The sequence below is a fragment of the Alnus glutinosa genome, chromosome 3, assembly GCF_958979055.1.
Source record: "Alnus glutinosa chromosome 3, dhAlnGlut1.1, whole genome shotgun sequence".
NCBI lineage: Eukaryota > Viridiplantae > Streptophyta > Magnoliopsida > Fagales > Betulaceae > Alnus > Alnus glutinosa.
This window is the reverse complement of record NC_084888.1, coordinates 2662115-2678339: the sequence shown is the minus strand read 5'-3', so window position 1 is coordinate 2678339 and position 16225 is coordinate 2662115. Positions and strand designations below refer to the sequence as shown.

General features: G+C 36.2%; 1 protein-coding gene across 4 annotated transcripts; it reads right to left on the bottom strand.

Annotated features, from left to right (window-relative positions):
- Positions 1-1542: 1542 nt before the first annotated feature.
- Positions 1543-15956, bottom strand: LOC133865063 (uncharacterized). Of its 4 annotated transcripts, none has more exons than XM_062301536.1 (20): positions 15468-15956; positions 14775-15029; positions 12897-13021; positions 12564-12608; positions 12377-12458; positions 12217-12285; positions 11963-12133; positions 11805-11870; positions 9991-10059; positions 9781-9903; positions 9553-9623; positions 9077-9322; positions 7563-7675; positions 7294-7388; positions 7185-7226; positions 4789-4935; positions 4662-4710; positions 4484-4545; positions 2639-2723; positions 1543-2015 (listed from the first exon to the last, which is right to left on the bottom strand). In XM_062301536.1, the coding sequence occupies exons 1-19, from the start codon at positions 15624-15626 to the stop codon at positions 2649-2651; spliced, it is 2064 nt and encodes a 687-aa protein (XP_062157520.1). In that variant the 5' UTR covers positions 15627-15956; the 3' UTR covers positions 1543-2015; positions 2639-2648. The 4 variants fall into 4 exon arrangements, with proteins under 4 accessions (XP_062157520.1, XP_062157517.1, XP_062157521.1 ...); XM_062301533.1 differs by having other exon boundaries at positions 2662-2723; XM_062301537.1 differs by lacking the exon at positions 4789-4935 and having other exon boundaries at positions 2662-2723.
- Between the last annotated feature and the right edge of the window lie 269 nt (positions 15957-16225).

Genomic DNA, 16225 nt, shown 5'->3' with positions numbered 1-16225 from the left:
GGATTCAGAGCTAAGGAGATTGAGTAGTCAACCACAGGAGACAGTCGTGGATGGGTCTCTTACTGGGCAGGAGAAAAGGGCCCAGCGGTGCGCTTAGCCCCCGCGATGGAGCCAGGGGAGGCTGTCTGTGGATCTAGATCCATGCCCTCCGAATAAGGCAGCTCCAGAGTCGTCTGAAGAGAAGCTGTGGGGGAGCCCACCCCAAGCGTGGACTCTAAACACTCCTCCAGCGGAGGAAGCGTCTCCGCTCAGACCTCTGCGTAGGATCTCCTTTTCGTCACCGATATGGCCTTGGGCTCTTTCCTACAGCCTCCAACCTGTCCAGAACAGAGGAAAACCTTGGCTAAATGAAACTCGTAGGCAAAGCGAGTCCAACCTTCACCGTGTCTCCCTTCCGACACAAGGACCAAACCAGTCCTTCTCCCACCTTTAAATTCCTCTAACACCAGAAAGTGACCGTGTCTGTTTGAGCATCTCTAGGCTAAGATTCTGGGAAAACCAGGAATGGATTGGTTCCAGAAGACCCTTGAGTCTCTGACTACCATAAGATTCTCAAAGGAGCCATACAGCCATGTTGTTTCGTCTCTGTTGAGGAGAATGGACCTCGTCGAGCCGTGACATTTTTCATGAATCCTCAAGCTTGCAACGCCTCCCCCTATCTCCATTTTGAAATCCTTTGACTCTACAGACCACCTCCGTAGAAACCTCTGGTTCACTTCCATAACTCTATAGATGGTTCAGCTACCCTACAACAGCGAGAGAGAGAGAGAGAGAGAGAGAGAGAGAGAAAGCAGTGGAAGGAAGGTGGTGGTTTGTCAAAAACCAAGGTGATGTAGGACAATCCGAGAAGGCACCTCGAAAGGTTGACAATGTCATCTCGAACAATATCCGAGACAGAGTTTCTGAATCGGCACATAGCCGAGATGTGTTGGGAGTTGTCTCAGCAAAAAGCCGAGATCCAATCTCGACAAATAACCGAGACTGCTCGTGGTGAAGATGAATCGAAGGCTGTCAGGGACAACTGGCGTACAAGCAGATTTCCTGGGATTTTTGTGCAGAAATCATGAAAGAGTTGTTGACTTCCATATTTTATTTTTGATAATTATCTTGTTGTACTTTTCCTTAAATCATGGGATTACCATGTCCATCCAATCTCCTCTCATTAATGAGGATTTGATGGTATCTTTACTATTATTTTATTCCTTTACAAGCCACTAAGACTTCACTATAAATAGGGAGGCAATGTAAGAAGGATGATGGATGGATGATCATTAAATTGAAGTTCTTTTTTTTTTCTTCAACTTGTGAGTTGAATGTTTGTGCTTGAGAACATAGATTCTCTTCACTCTTATCCGTCAGCGCTACGTCACAAGGTCAACAGCGGTCGTGAAAAATTAGGAAAGACAAAATGCAAGCAGAAGATAAGCAATCATGTCCATCTTCCTGTTCAGCCAAGATTCCTTACAACTCAATAAGAACAAGATTATCATACAAACAAATCACCACCAATTACTGTAGTTAAGTTTTGAAAATTCTAATAAATGAGAAAGAAAAACCAATTCTACATGGATTCAGAATGTGACTGACATAAAGGTCATTTATATTTACAACTTATAAGCAAAAAATTTGAAGAAAAAAAGAATTCCAAAATCATGTACATGAGTTTCACCAACAATGAATCTGCATTAGTTGGTGAAATACGTAATAATTGGTTTCTCATGACCTACTACAAGATAAGAGACCTATAATACCCATAATATAAACCTTACTAATGTTATTTATTTTTTATTTCTTTTTTCTTTTTTCTTTTTTTAAGACTCGTCAGTATTCTAGGCTTTGAAGAATTTGTTCTACATCTACCCGAGCGCCGGCTGGACAATGGAATCATACCTGAAACTGATATGTCAGAATCTGGGCATACAACCAAAACGAGGCATGTGATAAAAACATATCATCTGTTAAACTGAGCATTTTCTGTTTTTAATTTCTGGAGCTCATCTTGGGCACATATGAGCCTGCATGTAACGGACAAAGGTTCAAGTAATGTTAGCATTTGAGGATAATTTAAGGGAAAACTATAAAAAAAAACTCTCCAAACTACCGGCCGTTTTTAAAATAGCCTACTATACTACCAAGTATAGTAACATTTCCCAAACCACCAAAGAGTGCAAAAATACTTCTTTTGTCAAAATATTCCTATAATACCATTGCCACGTGTCATATATTCAATTGAAAAATAATAATAAAAAATTAAATTTAAAAATCAAAGAAATATTAAAAAAAAAAAACCTAAAATTAAAATTTAAAATATATATATATATAGGGGTGGCTGGCAAGAGGGTGGCTCATGGCCCTTAAGGGTGGTTCGGCCACTTTTATATTTTTTATTTTTTTAGTTTTAGTTTTTTTTAATATTTCTTAATTTTAAAATTGTTTTAGTTTTTATTATTTGTAACTGAATATATGACATGTGGTAAGGGTATTATAGGAATATTTCAACAAAATGAGTCTTTTTGGCACTCTTTAGTAGTTTCGGAGGTCATAGTGCTACACTTTATAGTTCAAGGACTACTTTAAAACGGCTTGTAGTTTGAAGAACTTTTTTATATTTTTCCCATAATTTAATCACTAATTCTACCTGCGGTATATCAATGTAAATACCTCCACTGCAACTCAGTTACATCATGAAGCAACTCCTTCTCCCTATCATGTGCTGCTTCAAGCTGCAATCAGACATAAATGCCCTTAACTTAAAGTAACATAGCAAAAATATCCAAGTCGAGTCATTCATGCAAAGCTTCAAGTTCTGAGCTCCAAGTAAGGAATTAAAAAAGGGTATCGTCAAAACTTTATTCAAATTTCTTGGGTTGGGTTAATGGGGGTTGGAACGTTCAAGTGCAAGGTGTTCCTATGTATCAGCTTTATACAAAATTGAAATCCTTGAAAGGGGTTTTGAAGAAAAAGAATGCGGAATGTTATGGTGATATTCAGCAGAAAGTCTTGCAACCTCGGGTTCGTCTGGAATTAGCGCAGCAGGCAGTGCTTTCATCTTTTGGTAGTTCTGAATGTATGCTAAAAGAGAGAAAGAGTGCTTACATGAGTATGTGTTCATTGCCAAGGCCGAGGAGGCTTTTTTCAAGCAAAAAGCTAGAAATCAGTTGTTGCAATTGGGAGATCAAATAAATCCTATTTTCATAGGATGCTAAAAGCTACAATTTCTCGAAATACCATAACTCATTAATGGGATGAGAACGGCCAGAAGGTGGAAGAGGTGAAGAGAATCCAAGAGGTGGCTGTTGATTTTTGTAAGAAGCTACTGGGTTTGAGTCAGATGTATTTTGATGAAACAAAAGCTGATGCATAGGAACACCTTGCAGGCTTGGAGAAAGAGATATGAAATGAAGAAATTAGGACTTTATTTGATATGAAGAAAACAATGCTCGAGGGCCTCATGGACTTCTGAGTTCTTCAAATCTGCCTAGCCAGTAGTGGGAAAGGATGTGGTAGCAGCTATAAAGTGAGGGCCAATGGATATACTGTGAGGGCCATGGATATACTGAGCCTCTCTTTTATAACGAGATATTGTGCTTTAGTTTTGACAATACAGTTTTTCAATCCATGTAAAGGAACAATTAGACTTTCGTGTACAAAAGTGGATGTATGGATATAAAGCAACAATTGCGCTTTCATTCGTGTGGAGTTTCCTACGAAAGGCCTCAAATTAATTTTTAGAAGAATCTCATTTATAACCCTTGATTTTTAATTACTTTTAAAAAAACATACTTAAACTTTAAAATGTATCAATTTAAGGAATCTATCTTTCAATTTTTTTCAATTTCAACCCTCCGTTAGAATTTTCCGTTAAATCCTATTAAAATTCCAAAAATATCCCTAATTTCTTTTAAGAAAAAAAAAAGAACAAAATTGCTAGAATTTTAAGTTTTGACAGAATTAAACGGAATTTACAAAAATACCCATGCCTAAATCTTTGAAATTTTTTATAAATTTTGTTTTAAAAAATAAACAGAAGGGTATCCTTAAATAATGGAAATTTTGACCTTCGTATTATAACTTATCCTAACAACATGAAACACTATAAAGTCAATCCAAGAGCGCAACCAACTGACGAGAACCATGCACTTTATAAGTTTAGACTATTAGTGATTCAAAAAACTTACCAAATACTAGTTCAAACATTCAATGTGCCTATCTTGAATGTAGATGCATTAGTTAAGTTCTGTAACATAATGTGGTAAAACCAGTTAACATTTTGCTTATGCTGCTCTTAAACCCGACTATCAACACTCTTAAACCAAGCTGATTGCAGTAGATGTATATCATAATGTTTTAAATTGGTGTGCTCTTGAGCAGCATATTATAAGATTCAATATGTTAGAAAATTTGACATAGAGTGCATGCAAATGTTGGGAGTTTCATGATGATTTGTTTGAGTGAAAGCAGACATAAAACCCCATTTACATACCAAAGATTTCTCCATTGCAGCAATATGTGCCAGCAGGTCTCCTCTATTGACCGCAAGGTCGGCTGCAGTGTGGAAGGGAAAATTAATTTAACATTATGTAATATATATATATATATATATATATATATATATATGGAAGTTCAAATGTTCAAACTGAAGGGTCAGTTAATGCCTAAACCTGTAGAGTCACCAGCAGCAATGTGCTTCATTAAACTTAAAATACTCTCCTGTTGAAAACAAGATAACAAATAAAGAAACTTTAATCATAATTAGAATGTAAAATAAAACTATATGTCTAAACATACCCTTTGAACAATATTTGTCAGCAAAACAGAATGCAACACTGGGAAAAAAGAATAGCCAGCAAGATTTGATGGTGTAGCATCAGAAGGAGATGGTATAGGCGACAGTACAGGTGATGGTAGAGGATTTGCAGGGTGCGAGGTAATCACCTACATGACCCATTACAGTAAGAGATTCAGTAAAATATGATATAAACACACTTTTCTATCTCTGGGGCATATCATGTGCAAAACTGTTAGCTAAATATAGTTCAAAAGGGATATAAAGCCTCCGGCCCTCTATGGTCAATGACCTACACTTAACTCTCTTCTTTCACATCCAGAAAATTTCAGTTTGGGTCTGAAATCACCAAAATTACCTTTTAATACATATTCGATTTAGTATATCTATATAAGGTGGTGAAAAGCTACATCATTGGAAAACAGTCCCAAACCTTAAAATTTACCAAGGAAACCTTTCAGCATATTGACCTTATGGAATCCAGAAAAAATCTAGCATTATTTGAAAGGAAAACTGGATTTACTAAATTTGAAATCCCACATCTACTTTTGACAAAATATGACTTGCTATCAACACCTGGAATTCAAACCTTGGACATAACAACATAAGTCCAGAATTGACGTGAAAATGATGTCCCTCATATGTCAGGACCCAATTCAAAACATTTCTGCTCTTTCAAAAACTGCAACCATCAAAATATCCTGGATATTGGAATGCTAAAATAGGATCTATAGAATGGGTGCGAAAATGCTGTTTTGGGTCACATTTCAATGCAAAGACATTGAAACCAACTCTCTAACAACGCCAGGAAAAGTTTCCCTCCCTCCTTCCCCCATCCCCAACAAACCCCGAAAAAAAGATGTCAAAAATGGTTGCAAGTGATTAAAAGAAAAGGCTAATGAGCCTAGCTCAAATGGCACCTCCTTTTCATATAATTATAGAGTGGAGGATGTGATCGTAGGTTTGAAACCCATTGGGGGCATCTATTACTAATAATAATAAAATAAAATAAAAAGACTGAGAGCAGTGTTAGAATATTAATTAAATAATTAAATTCACAATTTTCTATCAGCTTAATCTTTTGGGATAACCAGTGCTTTAACATAGTATTAAAGCAGAGGTCCTAAGTTCGAACTCTGACTCTACAGTGTACCCGCAATTCATTAAATATTTCATATGTTAAGCCTCATTTGTTAAAAATGAATTTGAGCCCACATTTGAAAGAGAGTGTTATAATATTTAATTAAATGATTAAATTCACAATTTCTTATCGGTTTAAGCTTTTGAAGAAACAAAAGACACATAGACATAAAGTTTATTCACTCTCTAAGGAGCTAGAGCCTAAGCGTTAGGAAAGAAAGATGAAGTTGTACTGAGTACAGAACAAAGGAAAGGGGGATCTCTCATGATATCAATGAAAACAAGTATAAGGTTACGCTTCTCTCTTTCATTTCAGATAAAATGAGGGGTTGCTTGTTCTAAAAGCTACAGGTGGCTTACAAGTGTCTCCTTGAAAATCTGGTGACGATTTCACTGCCAAAACATGAGACAGCACCAGGCTAACCCAAATTAGGTATCTTGAACTAAAAATTTATAGATGCACTATCTTATTTGTGTGTCAAGTCCATTATGTGTTTATCATAAATGAAAATCTTTTTGAAAGGTAAATGCAACTCAAGAATCCGCGTAGAATTTTACTTGTTCTTACCCTCCATTCTTTATATATGGGGAGAGGAGATGTCATTTGGTCCAAGGACCACTATATGCATTGGCATAAAAGCCCTAACTTTGTGGTTTCCTCTTTCAACATGGCTAAGGAGGCTCTGAATAAGAAACATAATAGAGGAGGGAGTGTTTGTAATGTAAAGATATTAATAAATTCTAGCAATACAAGGTACCTACAATGCAACTTTAAGCAGGAAAAAAAGCCAAATACTAACGATAAAATTCAAGATAAATGGATACGTTGAACCAATAACTCTTAGCGGTTTTGCTGGAAGCAATGACCAATTGACAAGAATGTGAAAAATTAATGAGTGACCAGAAATTGTATATGGACTGTGTTATACAGGAACAATATGCTTCTGTCTTTTTCTCCTGCTTCTCCTGCTCTGATAGTGAGTGTGTGCATGAGAGAGAGAAACTATTGCCCTGTCCTCTTTAAGACTGGCAATAAATTTATTAAACTTATTTACAGTTCAGATTGATTAGTTATTCATGCAACTCGACTGAATCATAACATAGACAAGCAAAGAAAGGCCCAGGTTCTTAGCTTAAGTGGCAAAAGGGTAGAGTGGGTAGAGGTAGGTCCTAGGATTGAATCTTGTGCAGAGGGAGAGAGAGAGAGAGGCACAAGAGGAAATCTAAATGTACTTTAGCACAATCAACCCAACCTAACCTGCATGCTGTGACTCTTTTGAAGTACAGGAGATGGGACCACCTGAAAGAGGGGGAAAAAATCAGCCCTCACAAGAAAGAGATGTCAGATCTGGAATAGTAAAATTCACCTTTTCGAAATCAACATTCTCAGATGTAACTTTGAATCGCCCTCTCTGCTGAACAACTGGTGCCTTTGCCTTCTCATCAAGTTCATCACTGTTTGCTGCAAGAATAATTTGGGTAAATAAACATGCAGATATTACCTTGCCAGAAAATGAGAGTAAAGTGATAATAAAAAATAAAAATAAAAAACCAATCACATCTAAATCCAAGAGATTGTTTCTGCATGGAAATAACAATCAAGAGAAGTAAAGTATGAAGAAACTTTTAGCACTGCCTGATGATTTGGATGCTCTAGAAGCAACGTCAGAGAGAACATCATCTGCTGCCAGTATAACTGTTGCTGCATTGCAATTTGCAGTGTTCTGGGACTGATTTTGCAACCTATCACTGAAAATTCAATTAAATTTATATGAGTACTTGCAGAAAAATAAAATCGGTAGACACCACATACAATGATTAGTAATTCAATGCTGTAGTCATTTTCTTTTTCTTGAAAAAAAAAAATAAGTAAATTCAATGCTACAATCATAAGAGGACTTCTATTCGAGCTGCCAACATACTCAAATAGAGAATAATTAACACTAATGCCAGTTAAACAGTGCATATAAATACATGTAAAAACAAACACAACTGCATACTAGATACACTAATATATTAGTTTCCATTAAGCGAATAGTTTGAGCCTCAGACCTGCCTCTCTTATGGTGAGAAAGGTAGCAGTAGGGTATGAGAGCCGATAGTAGGTAAACATACTCATACTAACACTTATCCTTTCCAGACTTGTTTACTGGAAATTCTAGTAATCAAGAGGATGAAGCAGTTTCGATTCATTTCTAATGTTAATGCTGAAATGATTGTATCCTAGTCGTTAAAAATGAAAAAGTAGAAAACCTAGAACTAAAAAAGATTCTCAGCTTCCAGAGTAATTGAGCTTGAAGTTCAATATATGTATGAACGTTGACATAAAAAGCCCATGGTCATGCCATTAAATTGTATTCTCCTTCTATGAACACTTCTGTTGGGATGAGCTGTGATAATGCCAAGTCAGAATGATAGGAGACAGCGTATGAAAGGTATTGGCTAGTTTTACCTATCAGATCAGATGTTGACACCATACCCACTTTCATCTTGAAACTTCAGACCAAACAAGATTTGTATTTTTGAGCTTTTGGAAAATTAAATTACTCTAATTCTTACTTTTAGCACTTGATTGAAAAAATACCAAGTTAGGCATGATCTCATTTCTAGGATTTTGTGAAATGACATATTTTACTCTTTATCATCATTTAATGTCAGGTTATGATTTACCCTTCAAGCTTTTCATTCCTCCATTGTTCTGAGGTTAATGCAAATAAACTACTTGATCTTTCATCCAAACAAAAATAAAATATAAGGAAATATAACGAAAAGATCAAAATTTTATAAAGCAATCAAACCGATACTGAAATAACAACTTAATATAAAGACAGAGGGTAGACAGCACAAACTAGATAATATACATATAGGTGAGTTGAGTTTGTGCTAGATGAAATCATTAAAATGACAGGCAGTTAATGGTGACTTCATAGAAAACCTGATAATATACTTAAGCAGAAAATACACTAGTAATTATAATAAAGAGAAAGAAAAAAAAAAGTTCATATTGGCTATGAAGTCTGAAGAATGAGAAGGTGCAGTATTACATTTTCCCCTATTACAATAATAGACAAGATGGTAATCGCAAACTACAAGAAGCCAACTGTTTCATTATGCAAAAATTCCCATGATTATGTAGATTAAGAGCCAAACCTCTCCCCTTTAATAGGTGGAACAGTAACGTCTGCTAACATGGTCATGGCCGATGAACTTCCGTTTCCCTGATAAGAGGGAATGGCCATACCCTCCAACATTTTCCCATTGTTCTCCAGATTAGGCTTTTCACCTAAAAAACTATCAGCATGATCATCATGACGGGGTGAAGAATTCCATGAACTGTGCTGTTCATTGCATGAACTGGCAATGCTAGATTCATCATCAGATTTGTAAAATTTGACTCTGGAAAGTGAAAAAAAAAAAAAACACAACTAATTTAGGCCAACTTAAGCATCATCATAGCTAAAAGGTCTGGCTATGGCATTTATTTCAAAGAAGAGAAACAAAACTTGCTAGGTACAAGCAGCACTCTTTGTATTTTTAGAGGATTTCTCACAATTGAAAAATTAATAAAGTAAGCAAGCAACATCATAGAGTAGTAATGATGTAAAACACCATTTCTGATAACATACTTGGCTTCATTTATAGTTGAGCAGACTAGTGGAAGAGGCGTTGGTTGATTCTGCGTCTCATAATTTTCTCCCTATGAAACACTTGATCAGGACCACAAAGAAACTTCCACAAGAAATTTTTAAAAAAAAAATCTAAAAGCAGAGTATGTTACACATATATAACCTTCAAAAACAGTGTTTTGAAACATCAAATATGTCCAACTAAAGTAAATGATACTTGATACGTACAATATCCGCAACTTGGCAAGAGTTTTGGAACTGTGATTTCTTTTCAAGTGCATCAACCGCAGATAAAGAATTTGAGCTTCCACCTTGAATATTATCAGTTATGGGGTCATCAACATCCTGGATCTGAGAGAATGAGGACCACCATTAAATTGTGGGACCTTCAGATATCACATGATTATATCACGAAAGAAAAAAGATAGACAGCTGTACCAGGGAAGCCTGAGCCTTCAAATCCTCAAGATTGAAGTTCCAACCGCTAATTCCTCGTTTATATTCATTCTACGTATCATTAAAAGAATATATTAAAAGCTAGCTACCTATAACATACAATGATTGTACCAGCATCAAGAAATAAAAACCCTGCTCAGAAGTCTAAGTTGTCGATATACAGACACTAATACAGTCTGGTCATGATACAAATACAGTTCAAACATAAGAGAAAGCAGGATACACATCCTCAGAGTAAACATATAAATTATCACCAGCGACAGAAATTAATTATCTGATATCAGAAAAATCTACTAGGCAACTATCTATGAGCCTACAGTCACCAATATTGTTCTTAACCAAGACATTTCCGAATTAAAAATATGAAAAGTAGTAGACATGCACGTATCTATGAGCCTACAGTCACCAATATTGTTCTTAATAAGAGCCTACAAGAAAATGCACATCGTTCTCTAAGAACCCGTTCATATTAATCTTTTATCTTCTCATGAATGGCATCCTTACACTGTTTGTTAAATGCCTAACTATCACCATTGAGGGATCACATGCAGTACATGCAGTAAGGGAATGAAAGCAGATGAAGTTAACAGTTGGAAGATTAGTAAACATTGGGCGTTGTCTAATATCGTTCAATTAAAAGCCAATAATATATAAAAGGACCCAAAAATTTTATCTTCCATGTGGTTTAGATTATTTTGGTCATCCTCAGATTATTTAAAAGACTCTGAATAAGTGGTTCAATTCAAACTTTTTGGTGCATAACTTGCTTTAGTATTAGTTAAAATCGGAATTGAATATAGTATAAGTAACTTACAATTCAATTAAGGAGGCCCTCCTGGAATTTTATTAAAATCTCAAGAAAATCTTAACTATATATCACTCATTTGAATGACCAAAGATATCATTTCATAGCACTTCTACTCTTTTTTGCCATTTGTTTAGTGTACATCATTAGAATAAAAAGTACTCGCAAAAAAGAATTCCCCATGAAATACCAAAATTCCCTTTTACTTTCATTTTAAATCGGTCATCATTTTTTTATTTGTTTTAATAAAAACATAGTGGGATTTCACTTTCAAAAATACCTGTTATCAAGATTGCTTCGAAGTTAGAATCTTTGTTGTTTTTTTGTCGAGAACATAAACACCAAAAGAAATTCTATTTTTATTTTTCATCCTAACCCCAAGAGGTTGACTCGAGTGGAAAGCCACTTAGCCTTGGTGTCTCGTAAAATATCAGGTTTAAAGTTCGACCTCCCTTGAGTACAAACAATTCTTTGGAGCCATCCCGCGAGCAAAAGCCTGAGCTTTACCCGACCTGTGTGGAGGGAACGCTTTGTATGGTGTCCCAAGAACATTCTAACGGCGATTATGGGCAAGTCCAATTTCAGGTGGTGACTGGCAAGAGGCAGAAAGCAACTTTCATGAAGGCAGCAACTCTATGCAACTATTGTACAGATTTCCTGTCTTTTAGGATACATTTTCTAGCAATTCCCTGTCGATGAGGGCATACCTAACAGTTTTCACAGATTATGGTTGAAGTACAGTCTGCCCAAATGTTGCCGTTTTAATTAAATACTTCCCAAATAATTAATGTTATATTTTTATAAAAGTAAACCCAATGACTCCTGGTCACATAAATTGATAAATTAATCAAATCGTTCTTCGTATTGATTAACAATCTAAAATATAGCATAACAAAACTGCAAAAGAAAACTTCAAAATTAAAGAAACATCATAACAGACTGATCAGCAATATATCAGCATTTATTCTTCTTGATTTAAGAGAATTCCAACCTGTGAGATTTCCTCCTTCTGTCCATCTGGCATTTTCTTTTGTGCAAGCATATCCTCCTCCTTTCTCTGTGATTGAAAAAAAAGACGTCACTAATAATAGTACAGATCAAAATAACATTGAACTGCTATGGCCATATCATTAAAAATGATAAGCTAACCTTTAATGCCTTAATGCGATCACCAAGAGTGGGCAGCCCCTCCAAAAGTGTCCGTGCAATATAATCATTTGAACGAGCTTGCTTAAAGAAGGAATGCTTCAACAACTTCTTTGCAGAAGGCCGTTTTGAAGGATCTTTTACCAAGCAACTAGCAATCATCTGCTTAAATGACTGAAGGCAAAGAAGAACGATCAGAAAGTGTTGCGACATAACAATGATCAATGGGTGAATTTAACATATCGTTGAGAGAATACCTTAGAAAACTTCCTGTCCCTTTCATAATCAAGGCCAGGGGGTGCATTTTGCAATGTCATAAGCAGTACCTGGCAACAGTAAACTTGCTTTAGGTTCAATGAGCTCCTGGGTGTTTCAGAGAAGATGCTGATAAAACCATGTCACATTTAATCTATGCACCTTCATCGGAGGATACTTTGAGAAAGGAGCATGGCCATGGGCAAGCTCCAATGCAGTTATACCAAAAGACCAGATATCAGCCCTGCAGGAAAGTGTTGAGCAAACACAACTGTCTAAGGAGGGGGAAGGGGGGAGGAGTCAAAAAAGGTGTAAAAACATTAAGAAAACAATGGACACTTAGTCTGACTTGAAGTCATAACCGTGTAGTTGCTCCATAACTTCAGGCGCCATCCTACAAAACAAATACGCAAAATTCTTCATTCTTGAGTTGCATAACAAGAAATAAGACAATGAACCAAGGAGCCATATGCTGTTTAAACATTCTGTTCAATTTATAATAAACTGAAAATTTTCTACTATTACAAAACATTAATTGATTGAATAAAGATTGTACTTCTCTGTAATGTCAGCTAAGGGTGCACCAAGGCACAAGAAAACATTTTATGGCATTAATATCTTGCACAATAACATAATTGGGAACTTGAGGGAATGAGTATATGCAGATAGTATAAGTACATACCAGCAAGGTGTCCCGACAAATGTATTCCTCACACGTTGCCTATCACCTGAATCAAAAAGGTAGGCAGAAACACCAAAATCTCCCAGCTTGATTGCACCACGTGCATCAATGAGAATATTCCCAGCCTATAACAATCGTAATATAAGACAATGGCAAGCAAGGAACTAGAAGAAAAATATCAGATGGTAATTACGGAAACAATTATAAATACACTTGTTAACAATATAGCAACTAATTAGCTCTCATGGGAATTAGTTGAGGTAGCAATATGCAATACAAAGAAGTGACCTCTCTCTTTCTAGCCACAAAACTTAACATCCCATACAATGTCGTTCAACTTCCACATCCCTTAATTCACCAAAATTACACGTCTTGGCCTTATCCTCTCTTCTCTAATGAGTTCAATGGCATGTTAGTAAGATTGGTCAAAAAGTTTTTCCCTTCTTATCAAGCTAGATATCTGATCTGAGCTTCTTGGACTGCATCTATTAATAGTTTTTACATTACTCACCACTATCTTACTATCACTTTGCATTTAACCTAGTTGGTTAACAATGATTCTGAAGGAAAGCTATATGTTTTATTATCATAAAAGGAAATTTTTTGCATCCAAGGGTCTAGACTTAAATTATTCGTTAAACATATTGTATGCCAGAGCAGGGCTGGTTGGAAGTCGTTAAACCCTATCTGGCCTCCAACCCCCATTGGGATAGAAAGGAGCATCCCAAACTTTCCCCTACTCTGGTTGAGGGGTTCCCAAACCCAACCAAGTAAGAGTGGACATGGTAGTTGTCCAGCTAAAGCAGCCGGCGGCCATTCTTCTTAATGAGAAGTTGGAGGTCCAACCAATTAAACTCAAGATGAGCAAGAGTAGATCTAAGATGCAAGGGGCATGTGCATCACATATCAATGAGTGCACCTGTAGTAATGTTGGCTCAAGTTAAAGGCACCAAGGATACCAGGGGGAGGGCTAGAATGAGTGGTTACAAGCCACAAAAAGATATTCACCTTAATCTCCTTCTCTTGGGTCTAAGAGCAATAACACAGTCCCCACCCACCTGAGCAGAGGCCCAAGGTGAAAATGCTTGAAAGGGTACCAGAAAGATCACCTTCAAGTCAAATAAAACAGGTAATTACCAGAACCTCTTAACATGCACAATCCACGTAAATTAGCATACGGATAATGTAGGCTTGTTGGATTCTTGAAGATAAAAGAGGGGAATGTCTCCTCCAGTACCACAAAATTGATTTACCATGAAATCTACAAACTATTCAAAATGCTATAATTGATGAGTATAATATTGCACAAAGTACAAAGCTTTTACAGCTATTCAAACTAAATAAAAATTTATATAGCTTACTGCCATCAGTACTTTCAAATTAAATTTCTTGATAGCTGTGCACAGATGTTAATCATTATACATCGAGAAAGAGCTGGAGACATTCATATGCTTTTTGAAGATCAACGACATAAAACAGACAAGTATCCTATTAATTACATAAACAAGTTCGTTATAGTTTCTTAAAGAAAGAAAAGGAGAAGAGAAAAAGGGCAAATTCATGTCAAGAAATTTAGAGTTAAGCTTTCAGACTCTGCAAATCCTAGTAAAATGAAATTAATATTTGTAGTACTTAAACATTAAGAACCTTAAAAGTGATACAAAACTATGGATAAGAGAGATCATATCAGAAAAGGCAGTATTAGTTCAAAACAATGGTAGAGCTCCCAAACAAGGAAGTCTTATAAACATTTCTAGGGATGCAAAATTAGACAAAGATAAAAGTTGGAAACTCGATATGTGAAGAACCGAATTCTTATCAAAATATATATATATATATATGTGAAGAACCGAATTATGATGAAGTATCAATACTCACTTTGACATCTCGATGTATGTGCCCATGATGATGAAGATAATCCAAACCCTTCAACACTTCACGTAGTATGGTTGCTATAACCGCTTCTTCAAAACCATCAGGATATGCAGCCTTCAGAATGTGAAGACAAGATCCCCCAGCCATGTACGGCATGACAACCCACAGATTATGGTCAGTGACGAAGGAGCAGTGTGATTTAAGGACATTCGGATGATCCACCAAGATCATTGTTTGTGCTTCACGAGAAACGCTATTCTGTGGAAAGCACAAATGAAAGAAAATATCAAGACAAAATAGCAACCATTATAATTAAGAATAGCAAAAGAGTTATATGATACAAACCCTGAATTAGAAAACATTTTATACCCCCATATGTAATTCCGGCATTGCGAAAATTGACAAACCAAATCTTAAATCTCAAATAAGCTAATTTTGCAATCAAGCTCCCCGGTCGAATAAAGTTATGTAATATCTCAAAATGCACTTAATTGAGAGAGCTCACATTGAAGTATAACGAACGATTAGGGATTTTCCGTTTTCTTTTTCTGTTCTATAATCTTGAATATCCTCAAATAGATACTATCGAAACCCAAATACTTGCCGATCAGCAATTTATAAATGTAGGAAATTCGAACAAAAAACAAAAACACATTGATCGAAACTTCAACCATGCGTTGAAAACATGGAAGATACCAGATCGCAATTGCCACGTTCGAAATCGAGAATCTTGATGGCGACCTCCTCGCGGAGGGTCTTACATAGAGCACGGTGCACCGAAGCGCTCACACCCTGCCCGACCTCCTCGTAGAGAGTGTAATTCTCTGGTCCAATCGGATACTTCTTCTTCTCCATCTCCTCCTCCTCCTTCCTTCTTCTTCTTCTTCTTCTTCTTCTTCTTCTTCTTCTTATATTATTAAATCTTTCAGATCTCTCTCAGAAATTCATTCACATAAGAATGAGGAGATTTAGAAATCGGAAGAACAAAAAAAAAAAAAAAAAAGGTGGGTGAATGAATGAATGGCCAAAAGAGAAAAGAAGGAAAAAGTTTAGGGGATTAATAAATGGAACGCTATGCTGTCACATGTAACCAAATAAAACAAAACGAAAGAGATTAGGAAAAAATGGGAGCATTGATGACTATGATGATGACGAGGTTGTTTCTCAACTTTCTGCCTCTATCTCTTTCTCTCTCTCTCTTTCTCCATCCGCTTCTCGTGATTTTTTCTTCTCTTTTTTTTTTTGTTTGGGGGGGGAGAGAGAGATAGGGGGTAGCGAGGCTATCGGATCGCCGCTCGAACTGGGCGGGGAAATGGGGAAGCGTTTGTTTTTGTACGCAGGAATCCCGCCACTTGCTTTCTTTGCAAATTCTGGAGCTTTTTGTTTCGTTTTAAGTAACAAACTGTCACGTGATGATGCACGTGACAATCTTTTGTCTTTTAGCAAGTTCACAC

What these genes read in the sequence shown, in the direction of transcription:
- LOC133865063 (XM_062301533.1), bottom strand. Translation starts at nt 15,626, where the DNA reads ATGGAGAAGAAGAAGTATCCGATTGGACCAGAGAATTACACTCTCTAC. An exon ending in TCAACTATAAATGAAGCCAA is followed by an intron (nt 9,323 to 9,552) that starts GTATGTTATCAG and finishes TTCACTTTCCAG; the next exon opens with AGTCAAATTTTACAAATCTG. An exon ending in GTAACTGAGTTGCAGTGGAG is followed by an intron (nt 2,016 to 2,661) that starts GTATTTACATTG and finishes CGTTACATGCAG; the next exon opens with GCTCATATGTGCCCAAGATG.